At 39.1% G+C, this 21,769-nt stretch overlaps 1 protein-coding gene and 1 long non-coding RNA gene across 2 annotated transcripts in view; one reads left to right on the top strand and one right to left on the bottom strand.

The window, feature by feature from the left end:
• Window positions 1-6,559: 6,559 nt before the first annotated feature.
• LOC146709172 (uncharacterized) lies at window positions 6,560-10,539 on the top strand. Its single transcript, XR_014920421.1, has 3 exons — window positions 6,560-6,802; window positions 7,650-7,721; window positions 10,043-10,539. It is a non-coding gene; the product is annotated as an uncharacterized LOC146709172 (long non-coding RNA).
• A 2,050-nt stretch (window positions 10,540-12,589) lies between these two features.
• Window positions 12,590-21,769, bottom strand: part of dnai1.2 (dynein, axonemal, intermediate chain 1, paralog 2) — a 16,439-nt gene continuing 7,259 nt past the window's right edge. Inside the window, exons 17-20 of the mRNA XM_085456162.1 lie at window positions 20,942-21,090; window positions 19,055-19,154; window positions 15,822-16,007; window positions 12,590-12,841 (exon numbers count right to left, since the gene is read on the bottom strand). Coding sequence (XP_085312288.1) covers window positions 12,740-12,841; window positions 15,822-16,007; window positions 19,055-19,154; window positions 20,942-21,090 — 537 coding nt within the window. The 3' untranslated portion in view covers window positions 12,590-12,739. The remainder of the gene's footprint in view (window positions 12,842-15,821; window positions 16,008-19,054; window positions 19,155-20,941; window positions 21,091-21,769) is intronic.

The raw sequence follows: 21,769 nt of genomic DNA, 5'->3' as shown, positions 1-21,769 counted from the left end.
AAGCATCATGTTACATGCATTTGAGATCTCTATGTCTGCACCCTGTTAGACCCTACGACCTATCGCTTTTCAATAATTTACCCTGAATACACACAATTCAAAGTATTTATACAGACCTGCACAGCCTCAAGTTCACAACTTGAGCCTTGAACTACGACCTTCCATGCCGGGACTTTTCCCTGTAGTTTGATATGTCGCAGCATATGCCCAGCTAAATATAGCAGATCTGCCCTCTGTGTGGCAGATTGCTCAGCCTCTCACATGGTCAAACAAAACTCATCCTTTCATGAAGCAACATAAAGTGGCCTAAAGGTGGGAGGGAATAAAGGGATGATTCAGACGGGTTTAAGCGGGAGAGTCATGATCCTGTACGTCCATTTCAGTCTCAACTCATGACTCATAACTGTTTTCTTGTTGCTACTGAAAAACAAGCCTTTCAGACTGTTTTCATATATTGCACAGCTATCTGCAGGGTAATGATGCTTTCCCTGGTCCCCAGGGAGAGACGTATTACACATACATGCTCCACATATAGAGAAACTAAAATCTGCAGTTTGCAATTTGGTTTGCAGTTATGCAGTGTTTTTTCTTCTTCTTCTTTCAAACCTATCTCCTACTTGCAGGTGCAATTCATAGCAGTCCCTCTGATGTAACAGGCCCGCTGCCAAGTTTCAGCAGTTATTCTAATGCACTTAACAAATCACTTTTGGCAGTAATCTTGTTCTATTATCTCCCTTTACTTGAAAGAGAAATGCAGCGTGATTGTAGTGCAACCTCTTTGATGTCACACCAAAGCAAAACGCGAAAGGACGGGATGGAAAAAAAAAAGATAAAATGAGCGTGGGGATAAGGCAACTTGAAAAGCACTTTGTAAGATTATCAAGGGATCAAGACAGACTTTGTGACAGGAAAATGACGACCATAATATGTGCCGAAGAAAATTTCACACATGCACAATTAATTAAAATAGTTTCCATTTATATGTTTCATGTTGCCTCAAAAAGAGATTATGACTTCCATCTTTGTGAGCGCGCTGCTTTTATTCTTCTGCACAAGAATAGTGAATCATATTATTTTTCAGCTTGCATTCACATCAATAATTCATCATGAAGCTGTACTGTTGTGTTGTTGGCCGCATTACAGCCGGTAAATTTGGAGAGCACTCCATGACTCATGCGAGGTGCGCATAAATAGGCCACTCAAACAAGTCGCTTCCATTAGCACTGCATAGACCCTTCATGTGTACATATCGCATGACACATTCCTCCTATCCGGCAGCAGTTTGATCTAGTTGGAATAAATTAAATAGGATCACTGTGGGAACGATGCTGTGCAAGCAGAGAAAGAGCGATATGCATTTAGATACCTGATATTCAAAAACGAAAAGGTCCTTTCTTCTTTTTTCATACTAAGACTAGAATTTCTACCATGCATCTGCCAGCCAGTCAGGTTGAATTCATGTCCGCTTAGTCACATATAGTTTAATGATGACTGGAATTTAATATCGTCTGACTATTTCAGAAAGTGCTGATCTGCTGGGATCAGCACAAAAGTAAAGAATCAGAAGAGCGTCTCTGAATGTACAACATGTTGAACCTCGAAGCAGATCAGCTACAGCAGCAGAAGAGCACACTGTGTGCCACTCCTGTCAGCTAAGAACAGGAAACTGAAGCTACAGTTCACACAGGCTCACCAGAACTGAATAACAGAAGACTGGAAAAATGTTTCCTAGCTTGATGAGTCTCAATTTCTGCCACAATATGTGGATGGCAGGCTCACAATTAGGGTAAAACAACATGAGACAATGGATCCATCATGGCTTGTATCAACAGTTCAGGCTGGTACTGTCATGTAATTGTGTGGGGGTTACTTTCTGGGGCACCTGAATGCCAATTACCATTGTTTAAACACCACAGCTGACCTAAATATTACTGCTTACCACATGCATCTATAGGATAGGTAAAATGGGAGATTTCCATCTGTTTTCTGGGTTACAGAGTTTTTACAAACATTATGATGGAACTGATGGCCTTTTCAATATGAAATGTCACCATGTTTATCCTATCGGACATTTGTGATATTAATTAATTCTTGTGTTATTACCAAGAAAGTGTTTTGTTGACCCTTGACAACCAAAACCAAATCAGTTCTTCCTTTTAGTGACGGTGAATGACTGTCAAATCTGATTAATTATGATTATAATTAATTATTTCTATTGTGTTCCAAAGAATGGGACTGATGGATGGGTGAAAAAATGGGTACTGTTGTTAATTTTCAAAATGTATATTGTTTCTCAGAATTAAAGACTTTTGCCTCAATTTAAAAAAAAAATTCCATTAGGTCACATGCTTTGGGGTAAATGGCATAAGCTAGATAGATAACAAATAGACACAGTAGCCTATTTCAGATACATTTGGATCATGAACTTTAATATCCATTTCTCTCGCAGCTCTATTTTTGCTGTGATGCTTTCACTGTGGAACCCTCCACTGGTTTGACCAGACAGCTTAGACTGCCTGTTAGCTGTGCTCTATTTAAGGTCCAGTGGGTTTTTATAGCTATAGTTTTACCTTCTGGAAATGTTGTCGGGGACAGTGTGTGAGCATCAAACACAAGAGTAAAGTTGGGGGCCTGACCTCATCTTTACCCTGAATACAATCCATAATATCTGAAGAGTGCTACCTTGAACGCCATCGTCGTTACATTTAATGCTAACTGACTAACAATGAAATTGAATTTGTTGACGCTGAAGGTCAGCACATTTGATAAAATACATTTGCAGTCGTTTGAGAAAATGTCAGCCTGTATTTGTAGAAGTCTGCAAACGTCAACAATGATGCTGCTTATGCCGACAATGACTTTGGCCTCGTGAAGCACTCCCAAGTCCTGATCATTACAGATGCTAATGGTAGTTTAGGTGGATGGTTGTTGAGAGAGATGATTACCCTGTTATGTAAGAATTTAATAATGTAATGCGCTCAGGCTTATGAAATGGTGCTGAAAAAAATGTTTGGGTCAACATTTTTTTATACTATTGTCATTTTTTTGTTCATTTTTTATGGGCCTGCAATTTTTTTTCCAACTGAGACTAATTAAAAAAAAAATTATACTTTAAGCACAAACCAAAAACTTTTTTTCTGACGTGCTGCAATTTGTCCTGTGCATGAAAACTGTGATCACACAGAACACAAACAATGGCTGTTGACATTTACCATGTGTGACGTACGTGCAGTTAGATGCTAAATTCCACCACACGGAAAACTTTTTATGGCAACCGTACAACCTAATGGTCAAGTAATAGATTTAAACTGTGTTTATTACCTGGGCAAGCAGTTAAGATGAAACAACTTTGTAGTTTTTAGCACATTAACTCCCCTGTACAAAAGTTCAGATTTCCTTGAACTGTATCCTTTGACTGAACCAGTGTTTACATTTGATCCGCTCACCACAGGCTTGTTCAAGTAAATCAACATGCAGCCATTGTTCACCTGTTATAAGGATATTGTGCACATAGCCCATTTTTAGACACAAACTCCCTCCAATTAGTCTGTCATCCTCATGTCTGTATGATCACCCACAGCAATCTAACGAGAACAAATTCATTCATTTATATATATTACTTTCACAGCTGGACGTATGAATTGCATGCAGCTATACAGGCAAGGTCACGATTAATCTTGAGAACTAAACACCATTATAAAGTAGAAAAGCACAACATTGCACCTCATTGGCAACATTTCTAGTTTAAGTTTTTATTTTCAAAATCACCATCACTACTGTAAATGTGATATTGATGAAGCAGCCAGTGTTATATGTCTCCATCGTAAAACAGAATCACAACCAAGTGTGAGTGTGAGAAGTCAAATTGCTACTCAAAGCAAAGATTTATAATGTACTATTGTACAGTACTACTGGGTAAGCATAATTTTTTTAACATTCAGGGTTAAAGTTGTGAAGGGGCATATTTGAACCTAACTAGGTGGAATTTAGTAAAACGGGCTCTAAGGGAAACCCTGCAATGTTAAAAAGGCCAAAGCACACACAACACTACAATCACCACAGTTAAATATAAGTGGAATCGCTGCATGTGATGACATAAATGTATGTATTAATCACAGCGCTACCTGGGAACAAACTGTGCCAGCACAGTTGACTGGGTGTGCTTGGCTGTCCTGTATCTCTGCTACGTCATCACACTCTACACAAAGGCAAATGCAGGCTTAGACTAGCACGACTTCACTGAATTAAAAAGTGCAGCCAGTTTGAAAACAGATTGTTTGTGTGAACTGCACGTCCTGCAGCCTTACAGTTCCATTCTGATAAGTTATGTTAATCAACTCTACGTGTGGGCGTGTTTCGGCTCGGTGCGCTGCTACAGCGGCCCCCAAGTATCTGTGCTCCAGGAAATTACAAAAATTATCATGCAAAGGCAACCATAAAGACTGTAACTTCTATTCAGAGACAAACACGACGATGTATTGCATACATTACACACAAAAAGTGGCACACCAAAGTGATAGAAGTACATTTTAAAATACTTAAATCTTACACTGCTTGACTGCTGAAAAAAATGAGACACACCACAGACAAAGTCAAACTTTCAGTACATTCAGGAAGCGGCATACGACTGAAACATTGACTTCATGAACACCTTATTTAAGGATAACTGTGCTTTTTTGGGTATTTCGTTAAATTAAATGAAAACTTAAAATAGAACGGTAACCCCACTGAACCATGAAATACAAATGCGCATTAAACAGAGGTGGAAAAGCCACACTGCAGGTCAGCGTGAAAGACACAGAGAACGTTATACAACCTTATCTCTCCTAAACAGTTCTCAAGATTGTGCAGCACAGCGCACTGCTATCTGGACAACAGTCAGCAGAAATTGAAAGCCTTACGAACTACATGTCGTGATGTTTAAAAGCGCAACAGCAAGACTAAAATTAGATCTGTAAATTACAAGGCACAAATATTTAATCTGACAATATGCGGCATGTTGTTTGAAAGAGAAGCCAATAATAGGACAAGTGCGTATTGTCCACACACTGAAAACAACACCTTGTAGACTGAAAAGCCATAACATTTTCAACATACTGGGTCCTAATCAGGTGAATCACCAACAGTATACAGAAAAGCAAACAGAAAATAGATACGAAATCAGTTACTGCACAATGCAGATGCTTTTGTAAGCATGGTAAAATCTGACAATGACTCCACAATTCCTTTTGCAACACAGGTCCAAAGCAGCACCCTAAAGCCAGCAGTAATTACATTTGTTTGCCCTGTCATTATTCTTTTGTCCTGCAGAGGGGCCTCAAGCTAAATGCTCTAGTGTCTCTAGCTTCTGACAGTGAGCCATGAAAACAGAGGACGGATTCTTTTATATTAGTCTGACTGAAATGTGTTAACGTTAACGTGCGCTTAGTCATCCACAGCAAACTGTAACATTACGATTCTATCGACCAGAATTGGCTGTAATCAGACAAGTTTAATCAAGTAAACCCATCATACATTGCTATAAATACTTCTTAATACACCACACTGACCTCAAACGTGTCAAACTTGGAGTAACCTGAACAATAAAAGATCACGAGACAGAACAATTTGACCGAATCTGCAGCAGAAACCTGTTTTTGCAACAGAACACGATCTCCTCGTTTGGTGTCTTGTTACATGAGGGTATGCTGTGTGCGCCACAAATGCTGCATTACTGATTGTCTCACTCTGCTTATTCAGATATTTAGTAGTCTTGACTACATCTCTGTGTTAATGCAGCTCATATGATACTGTTACTTACAGGAACTTTCAACCGCAGTGATATGTTGACACTTTGATTGTAGTATTGAGATAAGCTGCAAAAGAAGAGAACATATGTTCTGACTTAAAAGTTTATTTTTTTTCCACTTGGAGTAAATCATATTAAAAAAACATAAATGGATCACTATTACACTCCACGGGGTCAGGGACACTTGTAGGATCAAAGTGGACAAGGTGCTGCTGGACACTTTGGTAAATGGCCTGCATTTGTATAGCGCTTTTCTAGTCCATAGGACCCCAAAGCGCTTTACACTACATTCAGTCATCCACCCATTCACACACACATTCACACACTGGCGATAGCAAGCTACATTGTAGCCACAGCTGCCCTGGGGCACACTGACAGAGGCGAGGCTGCCAGACACAGGCGCCACCGGGCCCTCAATTAGAAGATTAGTTATGAGCATTGTGCTCGGAGTTCCACAAACCATGTCTATGATTGAGTCTTAATTTAGCTTCTCCTTGTTTGATTCCCAGTTTCCTGCTTTTGACAGCTGAAATTATTTGTTTGGCCATACTGTGAACTGCGATGCAAGGCAGAAGTCATTGTTTTGTCTGACAGGCAGCTTTGCTTGTTCCCCGTAACAACCTTCACACCCCCTCCTCCTGTCTGCAGCAGGAGGCCTGTGTAATTACATCCAAACCATTCCCCTCTCCCTACGCTTGATATCACCGCTGACATCCACTTGCACGGCCCCTCCTCTCGCGCTCTCGCTCTCTCTCGCCCTCTCGCCCCTCTGAATCTCTGCTGTTGGAGAGCTCTCTGGCAGACAGTGCGCAGTCCTGCCTCGTCTTCAGTTGTCTGTAGTGCAGCGGAGCAGGTGGAGAAGGAAAAGAAACGGGGGAGACAGAGGGGAGAGCAGAGTATGGCAGACAGCTGGAGAAGGAACTGTTATCCATGTGAATAATGGAAGATGGCTGACTTATACGCTGGGATATTTATTCAAAGAACAGCAGAAAAACTGATGCCTCAGTGTGTCGGGTAAGTGTGCAACTACTGTGAATGTAAGACTTTGCTCCATAGCAACACATAGCGTGATAAAAACAAATTGGAAAGTCTTAACATTCTTAGTGTTTTGAAGTTAAGATTGTTATTAGAATTATGTTTTCCATAGGACTGGGGCCAGCTGGTGCTATTTAAGTACGCAGCGAGTTATGAGATCAGGGGGAGATCACCAGTTGTGACTGAGGTATCCTCCTTAATCACTAAAGAGTGAAAAAAATGGAGCTTCCTTTCCACCTGAGGATTGAAGGCTGCACCAAATCCAGATCAAATGTTCTGTGACTTTATCAGATCCACCTGTCACACTCTGCAGGCAGCCAGGTCTCCAACTGCACATGTGGGGGTATGAAATCAACTGACGCAGGGGACTCTGATTAACATGAGACTGATAAGAGGTGATAGCGAGTCTAGGTGTGACAGCGCTGTCACTTCCATGCAGATATTGGAATTAGAAGGGCTTCTCAATAGTTAGGTGAGACAAGCAGATTTAAGACTGACTGATAGAAATCATGCTAGATTCAACTGAGTCACGTGAATAACACATAGAGGGTTATATCCATGTGATTCACTGGGTTTGAAGAGGCGTTTTTTTTCCTCACGGGAAGTGGCTGTACTCATGCTATTCAGCACTAACTTGAGAATGCAGAGCAAAGATCAGGACAGGCCTCAAATCCCAAGATCAGTGATGAGCAACGATTGTAGTGCCTTAAACTCTAGATGCCTCTGTGCTTTTACATGGCAATGATGATAGCAATGAGTAAAATGAAGTGACGTGTTTCATTTACAATAAAATATTCACAAATAAAATGAATTTTCATGTTTTTAGAAAGTAACAAGATTCAAAAAGCGATCTTCGGGACAACACTATTCACGCGCAACATAAGTTCACTGTTCACTGGTAAGTGCTTTTGCAGTGTAAACATATTGACATGCTAATCCTCCAAATGGGAAAATAATGGGAGTGAATTTCTGTCTGGTTAATGTGCATCTACATTAGCAACTGGTCCACCTTTATTAAAGATATTCAGTTGTCAAGAAAGATGAGCACAGCAACCATGTATGCATGTATGTGTGAGAAAGAGAGAGAGAGAGGGGGAGAGAGTAGGTTACCACAACTTTATTTTGGTGAATCAAAGTGCACAGTGTGCAGCGAGCTTGTAGCATGTGAGTTATGCAGGGAAACAGGATGCGATTAGTAGGAATGCACAGTCCATTGGTTGATTTGGATTAGTAACAATCACAAACTGATATTATTGCTTCAAAAGCAGCGCTAACTCTATTAGCTGTGGTTGTGGAGCCAGATGAAATCGAATTCTCGTGTGCAAGCAGAGCTGGTGCATGTGAAGCTACAGTGGCCTGCGATCAATTTGCATCAACCTAGCGGCGGCTGTATAAAATTTAAGCTTAACACAGTAGATATGGTGTGCATAATTGTGTACAAATGGGGCATATGCTCCCTTTCGCTGCCTGCGTAGCCACTCAGCTGGAAGGGAAGGCTTTCATATAGCTCCAAACAGATGTTCCATTCATACCAGGGGTGGCTAACCATCATGACCGATTTAATGCTATTTCGGTAATTTTGAGTTTAGACCTTGTAGATGTGTTGTTTTTAGTGTTTGCATGATTGAAAACAGTGGTGAGGTTTACCTAGCTACCTTGCCCAAGAATCCTCTGGCCAGTAATGATTTAGTGTTTACCAGTAGCATTTATGAGCTAGTGTTGAGGTTCAGCATTTGTTTTGAAAGTAAGTTCAATATACCACTACAGTACCATTGTTCTGCATGGTTAACTGAGAAAATCCTTGGTAATAGTACTTTATATATAATATATTAATACTCACAATAAAGAAGATATCTGGAATCCACCTTCTAAGTTTAGTTGCCTGTTCTCGGGGAAACAAGGTGACTTATTATATGATACAGTAAAATTTACTCTGGTGATTTTTTAATCTTTTTTTTTAAGTCAACAGTCTTACTGAACACTCTTTCTCACTTCTTCCTCAAAGTAGGGGATTTCTGTCTGTTCAGGCAATACAGTGTGCTTTTCTGTTTACTAAAAATGATAATTAATTTGGTTAATAAGTGTGTAAAGAGTAGAAACAAACCATATTGTGTAGTAGTAAAAAATTAGCATGCTGGATTACAGTTTGAATGGCTTTTTTTTTTTTTTTTTTTTTTTAAATCAAAGTCAAATCAAAATTGCCATCAGTTCAGTCATGAAGCATTTTTTGGAGTCAGTATTCTTGCAAAGGCTTTCCTCAAGTTTTCTTTCTCAAATGGCTCAAAAGGATCATTGATCATCAAGTAAAAAGTCATGAACCTGATCTTCGAATCCACATTACCTATCCTGACACAGATCACAAGATCCAGCCTTTGAGATATATGAGTTTTATTTTAAAATACACTCTCTAGGACTATATTTTACTGAAAATCATAATTCAAGTTTAGTGAAGAAATAAAAAACTGAGGTACAGATATGAGCTAATTATCTTTTTACAAAGTTTTTGTGTCATTTTAAATGAGACATCTAAGGAAATGAGCTGATGCATTATCACAATAACGGTCCACAAAATGGAAGGACACTGAGTCTGACCTGAATTCATTACACTGTGAGGAGGAGGAGTGATGTCATCGTTTTGTCTTCAGACTTTGTTTTTTTCCCTCTTTATTTAATTGTTGGTGCCTCCCATGTTAGCTTAACCTGTATTCAATTAGTTCCCTGTTTGTTTCTAATCCTGTCCCTATCACTGTTGTTTATCAGGTTGCCTGCACAGCCTGTGTTTACGCCTGCTTCCTCCTATCTGCTTCCTCTGTTCTCGTGTTCCTGTGTTCAGTTCCTCGTGTGTTTTTGAGCGTGTTCGTGGTTATTTGGGTTTACAGCAAGTCAAACTGAAATTAATCTTTTGTTTATACATCCTGCCTATGTGTCCAGTGTTTTGATCCTCATCCCTGTGTTCTTCTGTGCCTGTGTGTGCTCTCAAATGCTGACTTCTATTATAAAAGACATTAATTAGACGGAGATGGCATTAAAAAATAGTACAAATGTTACACATATATTAGTATATAGTATAAAACTGATATAAAACAATGAACAGCAAGGAGAAGGAGACTGATTGAAAAGATTGATGAGTTAACTGAGACATACTGTGCTCCACTTTCCATTTCATGCTCCACAGGTGTTCAATTATTCCTAATTGTTCTATTTGTTTCTCTCTTACAGACAGTTGCAGGCGTTTACTGGAATCATAAGCAGTGTTTTGACAATACAGACTATTGTGAAATCATCACTGGGAGAAAGTGCTGCGAGCCTCCTCTGTATGTCGGAGCACTGGTGTGTCACCCTAAAGAAGCTATCAGGAAAAACAGAACCTTGAGGAGCAAACATTCATATCTTAAGTGACACATGCAAGCCAACTTTCCTGTGCTTGTCTTCTCTAAAAATTCTGCACAATACAGTGTGCGCTTTGTGGAAGGGAACACTCCACTTTGATGTTCATATTACATATTAATTTTATCCCACAATAATTACCATAATTAACTATATGATGGAGATATATGTTAAGTTCTTCTGTGGACATCACCTCCTATAGATTCATGCTTTCTAAATAAATATGCTGCTGCTTGGTCTTACTAATGAACTAAGGACATCAAGGAGCCAACTTAAAAGCTCAAATTTAGGTTAAACGTCACTGGGAACTGCTGTCCAGTCTTAAATATGGAATCAGAAGGAAGCACAGGACTGTCCACAGCTGCACTGGTGGCCATCGCCTGCAACACCTTTGTTGCCATCCTCCTTCTCCTCCTCTGTCTAATCCTCTACCGAGCCTGCAGGGTTCCTTCTAGCCCAGAAAGGCAGCCTGTGCTGGCTCCAAGTGAAGCAGAAACCCAGCAGATGAACGAGCACAAGTACCTGTTAACCTCCTGACTGATGAAGAATGAGTCAAATGTAGCAACAAGCTATGACCTCAGCGTACTCCTCCACAGGAGAGGGAAGTGAAGGAGCACTGAGCCTGACTGCAAGCAATAACGAAGCTTGTCCTCTCCTAGTGTCAAAAAAAAAAAAAAGAAAAAAAAAAAAAAAGAAATCAGCTGTCGCTCTAAAATCAGAAATGCCTCACAAAAACAGAAAGGATGAGTTGTTGTGGAGTGAGAGAACTATTTTTAAACAGCGATCACTTGTCAAATCTGGTAACTGGTTTGACAAAACACACGGGGGAGTGCCGGTGCGAATCTGTGTTTAACGCACACACAAAAAGCCTCGAGAGGAACACATGGTCACAAGGATGTCTGCAGGTTACGTACAGACTGAGAGAAAGGGGGGTTCAGTACATGAAGAATGACTAGTACTTGTTGGAGGTTTCTAAATATATATCCTCTTATTTCATATGTTGGCCTGAAAAAAAAGAGAAACAGTATGTTACTCAGAACAGGGACTTGAGCCCGTGTGGAGTCTGTGTGTGTCACTGTCACTCATAAATATCAGTGGACTGTGAGGCACAGTGCTTTTGCTATGGGTGTTGTATAAGAACTAGCGATGCTTAGTTGAAATAGCAGCCCTCATAGTGACATCTGCCTGCAGCCATGTGTGACAGGCAGCTCGCTTTGGACAGAATCACACGCTGATCACGTAAAGATCTTCAGTTTTACCAACATCCCATTGCAAATTATTAAGACTCAACCACTTCTCCACTATTACAGCTGAGATCACACGTACATCAAAAAGGAGTAAGAAAGAAAAGGTTCTCAAAATATATTCCTACTCCATGCGTGAAAATATACCTACTGCTAATATACTCCTTTTCATCATTTTCTTTTTCATATGAAACACAATATGAGTAAATGGATTAAGTTTAGAGAAAGTCAGAAAACAAAGAAGTTCATATCTTTAAACATATATTAGATATTATATAAATACATAAATATATTGAGGTTGAATGAATCACTGATTAACTGATCAACAATTAATTACCACATATTCCAGAAACTTGCTGAATATCACGTAATAATGATGCTTAAAAGTCAGTGCCCTAAGGGTGAAATCATTTTCTGGACATGCTAGCGAAGATTCAGTGAATTTATGACCTTTGTAGTAGAAGTGCTTCCACCCTTTATGCTTCCTATAACAACATAACTGTATAACTGCAGCCACATTCTCATTACTACAACACGGGCACTCTCATTTATTACACATCTGCAAACATGAGATGATCAGGCAGCGTTCTCCAACCACACTTGGAGAAATTGTAATGTAATGAATTACTCATAAGGGAGAAATTGCTGGATGTGATCACATCTAGACCCAAAGGATAAAGGAACTCTCTATGGCAGAAAGACAGAAAGAAAAAGAGCTTGGGAGACAAAGAGCAAAATGTTATTCTAGGTGAGCATTAGAGCACTGGGCAGCGCTTTACTGCAGATCATTAAGAATGAGAGGAATGAAAACAAAAAATAAAGGCAGAAACCATTCAGTAGATGGAACATTAAAAGGCTACCATCCCTGGAACGGTGCCCAGGACTATGTGTGCCAGTTGTTTGGATGTGGTCCACAAGTGCCCAGTCTAGTAGGGTAATTTATCTCCCTGTCCAATGCTGTGACTTTCCCCCTTGCTATTTAGCTTAATTAACTTGTACCATACATATGAAATGAGCTTTATACATGCCTGCAGAGGAGGTCAGACAAATCATAATGCCTGGTTAATGTGCACCAAGAACAGCAATTTCAACAACAAATATGATGTGATTATGAATAAATGATGGACATCTTAACTTAAGCTGGAAGAACACATTTTAATAAACATATACATATCGGTTTGTTGTCATGTGATGTTTACTGAATAGAGTGAACAAAATAAGTGTTTTTCATGAACGGCAATGAAACACTCTATTTGTGTTTGGCTTAGAAACCAAGGTGACCACCTTAATCTGAGTTTTGGTCTGGTTCTCTTAGCAGGCTGAGGAGCTTCTCCATTTTCGCTACCTCCACTTCTGGTCCCTTAGGCAGCTCATGACCTTTCTTGGCCTATAGACATTATACACACACACACACACACACACACACACACACACACACACACACACACACACACACACACACACACACACACACACACACACACACACACACACACGCGTACAGATGAGAAATTACTTGACCTTATACTTACCAAGCACTGTGGGAAACCACAAACCCAGCAGGGAGTTAAAAAGGAGGGCAAGATAATAAAAGCAGACAAAAATTGAAATGGATGCAGGGTCAAAAGTAGCAGAGATTTTATGTTAGTCTATTGAATATAGTGAAATCTGCTATGGAGACACAGAGCTACTGCCTAAAGGGCAAATTCAAAGCCATCTTCCAAAGTTATGGTGAGATGACATTAAATCCTCCTGGGTGTAGTAAAGCACAGCCTCTTAAGAGCGATATAATATGGCACAGCTTTAGTTCTATTTTGCTGCAGGAGTTAATTTCACTTCTGTGAGAGGATATTTATTAGAACTTATCAAAGCTCCTCTACAATTGTTACAGGCTTTACTCATACTTAATACGGCTTTGATTTAAGAGGCCCAACAGAATAAACCTCAAAAAGCCACAGGTAAAAATAGAATGGCATGTGGGCACATTAATGAGCAGATGCAACAGTATGTATTAACCAATGATATACGTGTATCCATCTGTTACACTGTAACTACCAATCCACATTAGATATTACTTCATCCAAATCATTATATTCAATAAAAAAGGACATTTGTTGATTAGGCCATCCCCTGCAGGTATTGACTACACCCTGTTGCAAACCTCTGTGTTGCGATGAAGTTCAAGCCTTCTAAAGTGCTGTGGTATTTTAAATAAAAAAAGAGTATGAAATGATGAAAATGGAGGACTTTGTATTAAATTTATATAAAAATTATATTTAAAAAGTGTCATTTTTCAAAAACCTATGGAAATAACTATGTAATCAATTCTGAAGCGAAGCATCTCGTGTGAACTTTTCATCTTACTAAAAGAAAACAGTAAGACGTTTGACAATTTGTTTACCAACTCAAACACTGTTAATATTAAAAGCAAAAAAATGTATGTGCTGTACTATTTAACGTATCTGTATGTAGGTGGGATGCAGTGAATATTTCTAGAACTAGTCATAACTGAACATAGTGAAAAATGACAGCTGAGCAGCTAACGCCTCAATTTAACCCTGGAAAAAATATATTTGCTGTATATTTCGGTGTGGCTATTTTGACATTTGAAATAGTCAAAGGTGTTCCTCTGAAGAAAGACCATCATATCTCAAGATAATATATCTGGGCAGTGATGAGTTTTCACAGAGCAGAGTGAAAGGCTAAACTCAAAGTGAATAAAGCTTCAAAACTGATCTCAGTCATAAAGGTTTTGTCTCAAATTGAATATATCCGGATTTATTTTTCCAAATACTTATTTATCTGGTTATTTTCCAAAAACATAAAACGGCAGACTTGTCTGTGTATAATATGAATGTGTACTAATTTTCTCCATTTACTGTAAGGCCTTCAATTTGATGTCTTCTCATTTTTTGGCAATGCTACACAAATTATGTAGAAAACTAAATTTTAATATGGAAGTTTTATTTAAGAGGCAATAACGATAAGTCATAAAATACTTCATAATGCGACTTTTATGATCGACCCATCACTGATTTGTGGGCATGAAAGTAGGAGGCTGAGATGAGATGAACACATTCATGTTGAAAACAGCTAAACAGTGTGTTGTACTGAACATACACAGGGTCATTTGATGTTAATGGACTCACTGAGTAACACGGCAGAATCTACTGGACAGTACAACAATTGTATGTAATGCTGTCTAGTTAGTGACTGTTTATTGCTGAGATGTGCATTGCATATTTTCTATTTTGGACACTAAAAGCTGCAGTTCATTCTGGAATGTCCAAACAATGACTTTGAAACTGGGGAGAAGAGAAGAGCACTAAAAGATAACAGAAGGGTTGGACTCTTTTATAGTACTAGCGCCAAGACTATGATCTACTTTATAGAAACCCTTACAATTGGTAAGTACAACACATTGGCTAGTTTGGCTAGACCACTTTTGGGTATATTTATAGTTTTGGTAGGCTAAGATATGAATTTTACAAGATATATTATTGATAATATTAACTGTGGGTGTTACTGTCTTATACTTATTTGCTTCAGTAGCTTCCAAATTGCTCTGAGCCCTGTCACTGGTGCTGAACTGAGCAATTATTCCCCAATTGTATGCTTTAGGGCTACGGTCCTAGGTCGCTAATGAGGCAGTGTTGTGAGTGTGTGTATGTGTGTACATGCCTTATTATGCTGTACTTTTATAAACCGTGTTTATGCGGGCAGGTGAAAGGGACCTGTTTGTGTTTTGGCAATACCATGTATAATGCAGCATGCATATTACACTGGTCATTAGAATTTATTCTATTTTACATGCACCATTGTGAACAATGCACAGGAAGAATAGAGAGGCTGTAGGGCTGACTTTAAATGTGTCCTGATTAAAGTGTTGTGACTCAGCGTGCCACCCGGTTTCTTTTATGTTCAGACAGAGTGATGTGATTACTCCACAGCCCATTAACCATTAGCATAAGTGGCAACAGCGTCTTCAGGGACTTATAAATTGTGAGTTGACCAAAGTAAATTTTTGATTTATTTCTCTATGCCCTCACCATTTTAAAATCCCAAACTCAGAGCACAGAAAAAAAATGCTGTAAGCTTTCTTTTATATTGTAGCTTTTCATACACTCATTCATTTACTAAGAACACTACACAATGAGGCTAATTGTTAACTGGGATAAATATAAAGGGAAAAAAGCAACAAAGGCAATTAGTAATGCTAATGGAGGGTGGGGGTGGGAGAGACTTGCTATTTAGTAAAATTAGCTCGGGGTCAGGACACTAGACTGAATGAATCATTTGATTTGCTTTAATTGATGTGGAACAAGTGGAAGTCGCGAATGGTGCGGTAAGCTTGTTAAGACTCTAACCTTCGGCTTCTTGCGGAGGTTGGGAGAGAGTTTGAAGCTGGTGACATAGCCTCGGTCATCACCCACTATGATGACAGGATGGATGGGATTAAACTCGACGTGGGTCAGCTTGGTCTTCTTTTTGTCCACCACCAGCTGCTGGCAGATCGCCTCGTATTTGTTGACGCTCAGGTCAAAAACATGAACCTGAAAAAGAGGAGCGATCATACCAGTGGTACAGATTTATCAATCTTTTAATAGTTGTGACCCTCTGATTAATTGACTTACATTTCAGTGGTAGACCAAAACAACAATGTTTGTATGTGCAACAAACCCACATCTCATAAACTGAGAACAACAATAGGAAGTATTCAGATATTTCAAGTAAGTAAGGCCTGCATGTGTTTCTTCTTTGTGGTGGTGCACAGTTCTCTGCAGGGAGGCAAGACTGACCATCTGGTGAAAGGAAGGGTGTTCCTAGTAATTCAGTGAGTGTGCATTGCTGTCCACATGAGCATGTGTGTTTTGTGCACTGTGTTGGCAGGTCCAACATACCAATGAGTTTACAGCCATTGTTATCCAGAAGAAACCAGATCACAGATTTCTTTCTGTTTGAGTGCATTTTAGACGATTCCACTGCAAAGCGCAGCCCACTCCTTTTATCAGAAAGATGACTGTGCGTGGATCACTTGGATTCACACTGTCTGTGTGCATCAGTTACACACAAAGTGTCATAGTCATAATTTGTAACCAATCATCATACTCCACCAGGGCATGGTGACTTTCTGCAACCTCTTGTCACTGCAGCCATTAACTACGGTGTTTTTGCTGTTCACATTTAAGCACTAATGTAACATTAGTCATGCCTGATTGCAGGGCACAGACTACATCTGTAATTCATGCAAGAACTTGAAGCAGAGAGACATTTTACTGTGATGAATTTATACTTCTAAAGTGCCAAACCTATACTGGAGAGAACAAAGCTTTATGTAATAAGGATTTTTAATAGTTTAATAGTTTAACCACTGTAATCATTTCATTGCAGACTCGGTGGTAATGAAATCAAATGTGCAAAGGACTAAAATGCCTCAGAGCAAACTTCACTTAAGTTGCATTGACAATTACATCAATTTTTTTTTTTCACTTGACCTTAACATTTGGCAATCCAATCCAACATTTTTGATGGCAATCCAAAAGTTCCACAAAAGTTATGCTAAATAAAAAGATGCAGCAGTCTGTGTGCAAAAGGTTAACAGCAAATGCATGGGAAGCAAATATGGACTTGAAGGCTAATAATGTGCAGATGAGTCTGGACTTTTTATTATTTCATGCTGACACTTTATTTCCCTGACAGTCGGCTCAGATGGAGAGGCAGGGACAGATAGAGCGAAGAGATATTTGTTTGCACCACACAAGTCTGTGTCATTCTTACACCTCAGCCCGCCAGGCAAGTCATTATCCTTATGAACCCATGCACACAAGCAAGTACGCATACATGCTCTCTCTCTCTCTCTCTCTCTCACACACACACACACACACACACACACACACACACACACACACACACACACACACACACACACAGTGCCTGACATTTTATAGTGTGGAGACAACAGCAGCAGGTCAGGTTGTCATCAACAGTATATACACGTCAGGGAGGACACAACTCATGCTGAGTCACTCAAGGCTAATCAGACACTTGTCACAGAAAATTGCAAATGTACTGCAAGGAGACTGGTATCCTAGGGAAGATTATGCCGATTAACATCACGCGCTGAGAACCCAACAGTGAATGTGATTCTGCTGTCATTTTGTCATTCTTTAAAGTTTGAACTATTAGTGCCTGCATACTCAGTAATCATCAAATATGTAGAGCTGTTTATGCCAAAGCATCCCTAAAACCAGTCTAACCAGATCCATTCAATTTTGAGCTCAGCACACTGGGAAAAAATGGTAAATTACAATCTTGGCACTTCTGGTTTCTAAAGAACAAATATTATGTGAAATATATGCCAACTCATGAACTTAAAATGAGTTTTTTAAATGGTTAAAAATAGCCTTTGATCCAGTTTTAAAGGCTAAAATAACCAAGAATCACAAACGTTCTAGATATCTTCGTTCATAGAAGATATTTATAATTAAACAATTAAAGTGTTGATATATGCATTGCTCCCACAAGTAGCAATATGTATAACTAAGATTACAAATTGTGAATTTGGTGTGAAAATGGATGGTTTCTCACGTAAATGTCTGATCAAGACTTGGGCTTGGATGTAAAATCATTTGCATAATTATGATAGTGGACATACTACAGGGCATATTGTGACCGAATCCTGGCACTGGAGAGGACGAGACACACATGCACACACTGCCACATAAGGTGTCTCTCAAATTGCTCATCTCTCATTTCCTCCCTGTCACTCTCACTCGACTTCACACTGGCACGCTGGACAGGAAATGTGTCAGACACAACACTCTGGACTTTTATAATGTGGCGCAGGCTGTGAAGACAAACAGATGGGGACAGCTTGCAGCCATACTAAGAAAATATGTGGAGATAAGCAGCACAGCATCCAGTGAAATTACTTTTGGCTGAAATCAATAACTACTGGGAGAGCAGGAAGCGCTTTTGCTACATGAAGCTGTGTTTGAACAAACTTGATTGCCTGAGGCTAGGCCGAGGGCTTAGCCAACTGAGTCTATAACTATATTATGAGGATAATAATAAAGTGGGTGGCAGGTGGTAGCTGGTGCTGCTGTTTGTTATCTCACATGTTCAGTTTTGAAAGTGTCAAGCTTAAGACATGGGATAACTAACGTTATTGGCTTTGTCAATCTGTTTCGAACATACGTAACCTTCACATCTACCTGATGACAGCTGACAGGTTCAAATGCCATTGAATTAAAGGAAAGAAGTGCAAGTCTAAAAAGGGACTTCAGGTAAGCAGCACGTGTGGTGGCTGCAATCACAGTTTTCAGACAAGCTTTTGGTTACTGGTTGTGTTCTCATTCTCTGCAACTCTAAACTATGAATATATTATATTTCATATGTAACCACACTGTTAATCAATTAGCTTGACACAGTTGTGATATCTACATTTTTCTAGTCCTATCAATTAAGCATTCTTGATAAAGCTGAGGATAATCCACACACTGTAGTTTAGACGAGTATTTCTTGGGCCAAAACATGCAAAATCTATTAGGCTCATGCTGCGGGTTGCAAAATTGAGGAAATAATGTAGAGAGACTCTTACTGTTCCATCTGTTGTTACAGCAGCAAATACAGTGGACGAGTATGGAGACCAGGCAACATCCCCAACCGCTGCTTGTAGGTCAAAGACGAACATTGGAGTGCTGGAAAAACATCGAAACATTATATCAGAGAGGGAAATATGATTTTCAGTATACCGCATGAGACACAACATGTCTATAAAATTTAAACAAGAACACTTACTTGTTAGAGTCTACAGAGAGAAAGACTCTCAGTGTAAAGGTATGACCTGTTGCCATAAAGAACAAATTGGTTTCGTAACATAAAGCAGAACTTTATTTCTATGATCCACCTGTTTCCAGACACCGATGCCTAATCAGGGCCAGTCAGAGAAAATGTATGGACATCAAACAGAAGGTTGCTTCACACCATTTCTCCTCATTATTAACTTGTGGAACACTACCGGAAAAAAGATCATGAAATGAGATATTTCTAAGAGTTGGAACTGGGTACCTGCAGGTCTTGTTTAAATATTGAGAAGAAAGAGAGCGTGTGCATGTGTCTGTGAAAGTGAGCAAAAAGTAAGTAACACTTTTATAGGTTGTAACTTTGCTAACACGTTAAAACAATTTGCACATGCAGCATGTGGGTAACTGTTGTTTGATTTACTACGGCAGGAAGTAATATGCGTGGCTGGTGGAACTAAAAAGGATGCTCTCTCGCCATTGTTTGTAGAAGCCGTTGTAACTGATTACTTTACCTAGGTGACAGACACAATGAGTCTAAATCTGTTGTGAGTCTTCGATGCACAACATGCACATGGCTAGGTGTAGAATATGTATAAAATAAGGTGCAAATTGTTAATAAATCTGACACAGAGTCATTTATGAGATGTTTGTTTACAGCTGAATAGTACTGCACACTCCTGTAAATGAAGAGGCAGAGCTACCAGGATTCAAGGTTTTCATCCAAGTTGTTAATTACAAAAGTGCATATTTTGCAGACTTTTTATGTGATTAATAGACTTGATGCATCACATTTATATAGCGACAAGGACCTCAGTTCATTTGGGAATAGCTAATGACATCTCTGACAGTTTCACAGGATAGATGAGCCTCAGCAAAAGCAGGGCTCCCACACCTCCCACCTATGTGGTAGAGTTTACGAAAAGTTGTTTTAGCCATATCTTTTTTCTCCAGAAAACAATGTCCCTTGTATCTTTAGGGTACTTTATTGCAAATCATACTTGAAAGCCCTATCTCTAATAATGGGCTGATGATTACTATCATTATTCATTCAAGCAGCCTGTGTTGGCAAGTCGTGGGAGGCACTTTGGATTAGTCAAATAAAGTCAGGAAATGATGCTGGGCCATGATGGCTATAAGGAGGTAATAAAGACTAATATGCAATACAAAAAGCTTGTAGGACTGATAATTACCTTTTCCTTCTTCACTGAATAGACACAGATAGATATTTTTAAGCGAATTAGTAGAGTTGCTAAGGATGATGACATAAAGATTTTACTTGTACTGCTACTCTATAACTAACTGCAACATATGTTTCCTGTTAAACAAAAGAATGTCTCATATATTTTCCTTCAGCTAGAAGAAGAATGAGGATGAATGAGATTATTATCATGTCGTCTTCAGTTTCCTGCTGTTAGGCGACAGAAGTGTCACGAGGTGTGTTCTTCTGCTGCTGCTAGCCCAACTGCATCAACTGCAAATAACTTGGTTGTGACGGGTGAGTGATTGTTTGAGTTACTGTTCGTTCTTCTGGCATCAACAAGGCATCACTTGATATTTTTCAAATTATTGTCCGTAAAGCCCAGTAGATCAGACACAGTGTGTAAAGTGTCTACAGTGCAAATGATGTCATATTTACAGCTGGTGCAAGTATCTTTCACAGTATTACTTTGTTTGAGTCTTACTTGATGGTATGGTCCCAGATTTTGACAGTCCAGTCTGAACTACAAGAGACGAAAACCTTTGGATGGAAGTAGTTCCACTTTACGGTATCCACCGCCATGCTGTGGGCATCGTAGGTCTCCAGAAACTGGCTTGAGTAAGTCTTAGAGCACTGAGAAAAGAAGGCAAAGTCTTAATTTGGGCCACATATACGGTATAAATAAAATGTAGTATTTTCATTGTCTGACATCACCAACTTCAGATACCAAAGTTTGAATAACAAGACTGTGCTGAAGGATTGTTGAATAGTCAGAAGACAACTACAAAACAACTTACTGCATTACTATAAAGGTATCTAATTAAAGCCAATAATTTCAATATTTTGATTTTGTTAAAATGTAAACATTTCCTTACTCAAAAGTGGTAGTTTTAAGGATTCATATACCTGATTGGTGTCTCCAATGTACTTAACATGTGAAGAGTCTGTACCTCCATGTTTGTCAAGTTTGTCGAGATATTTCAACATGTCCATGACTTGAGCTACATTTCTAAAATGAAATTATGAAAAACCTAAAATTGAATATTTCTTTGAGAATATTTTACATATCTGGGTAGAGTTTTTCACTGACAGCTAATATAAAAAGTCTTTCAAGTACAATAGCTTGTTTTAATCTAGAGTAATAATTACTTTAGCTCAACTTTGAATTACCTTTTAGATTTTCAATGTTTGGCATTGACAGAACAGAATTTAAAAAGAGCCGAATAGCAGCAGATTTATAGACAGGACAGGTTAGACAATCTGGGATAAAACCAGCTTTATAGGGTGTTGGTAAAACTGTTGAATTTCTGAG

Source organism: Copadichromis virginalis, linkage group LG5 (assembly GCF_057382275.1).
Source record: "Copadichromis virginalis isolate Kocher_CV1m ecotype Utaka linkage group LG5, C_Virginalis_male_GT1.1, whole genome shotgun sequence".
Classification (NCBI taxonomy): Eukaryota; Metazoa; Chordata; class Actinopteri; order Cichliformes; family Cichlidae; genus Copadichromis; species Copadichromis virginalis.
The sequence above is the reverse complement of the archived record's forward strand: the minus strand, read 5'-3'. Positions and strand labels throughout refer to the sequence as shown.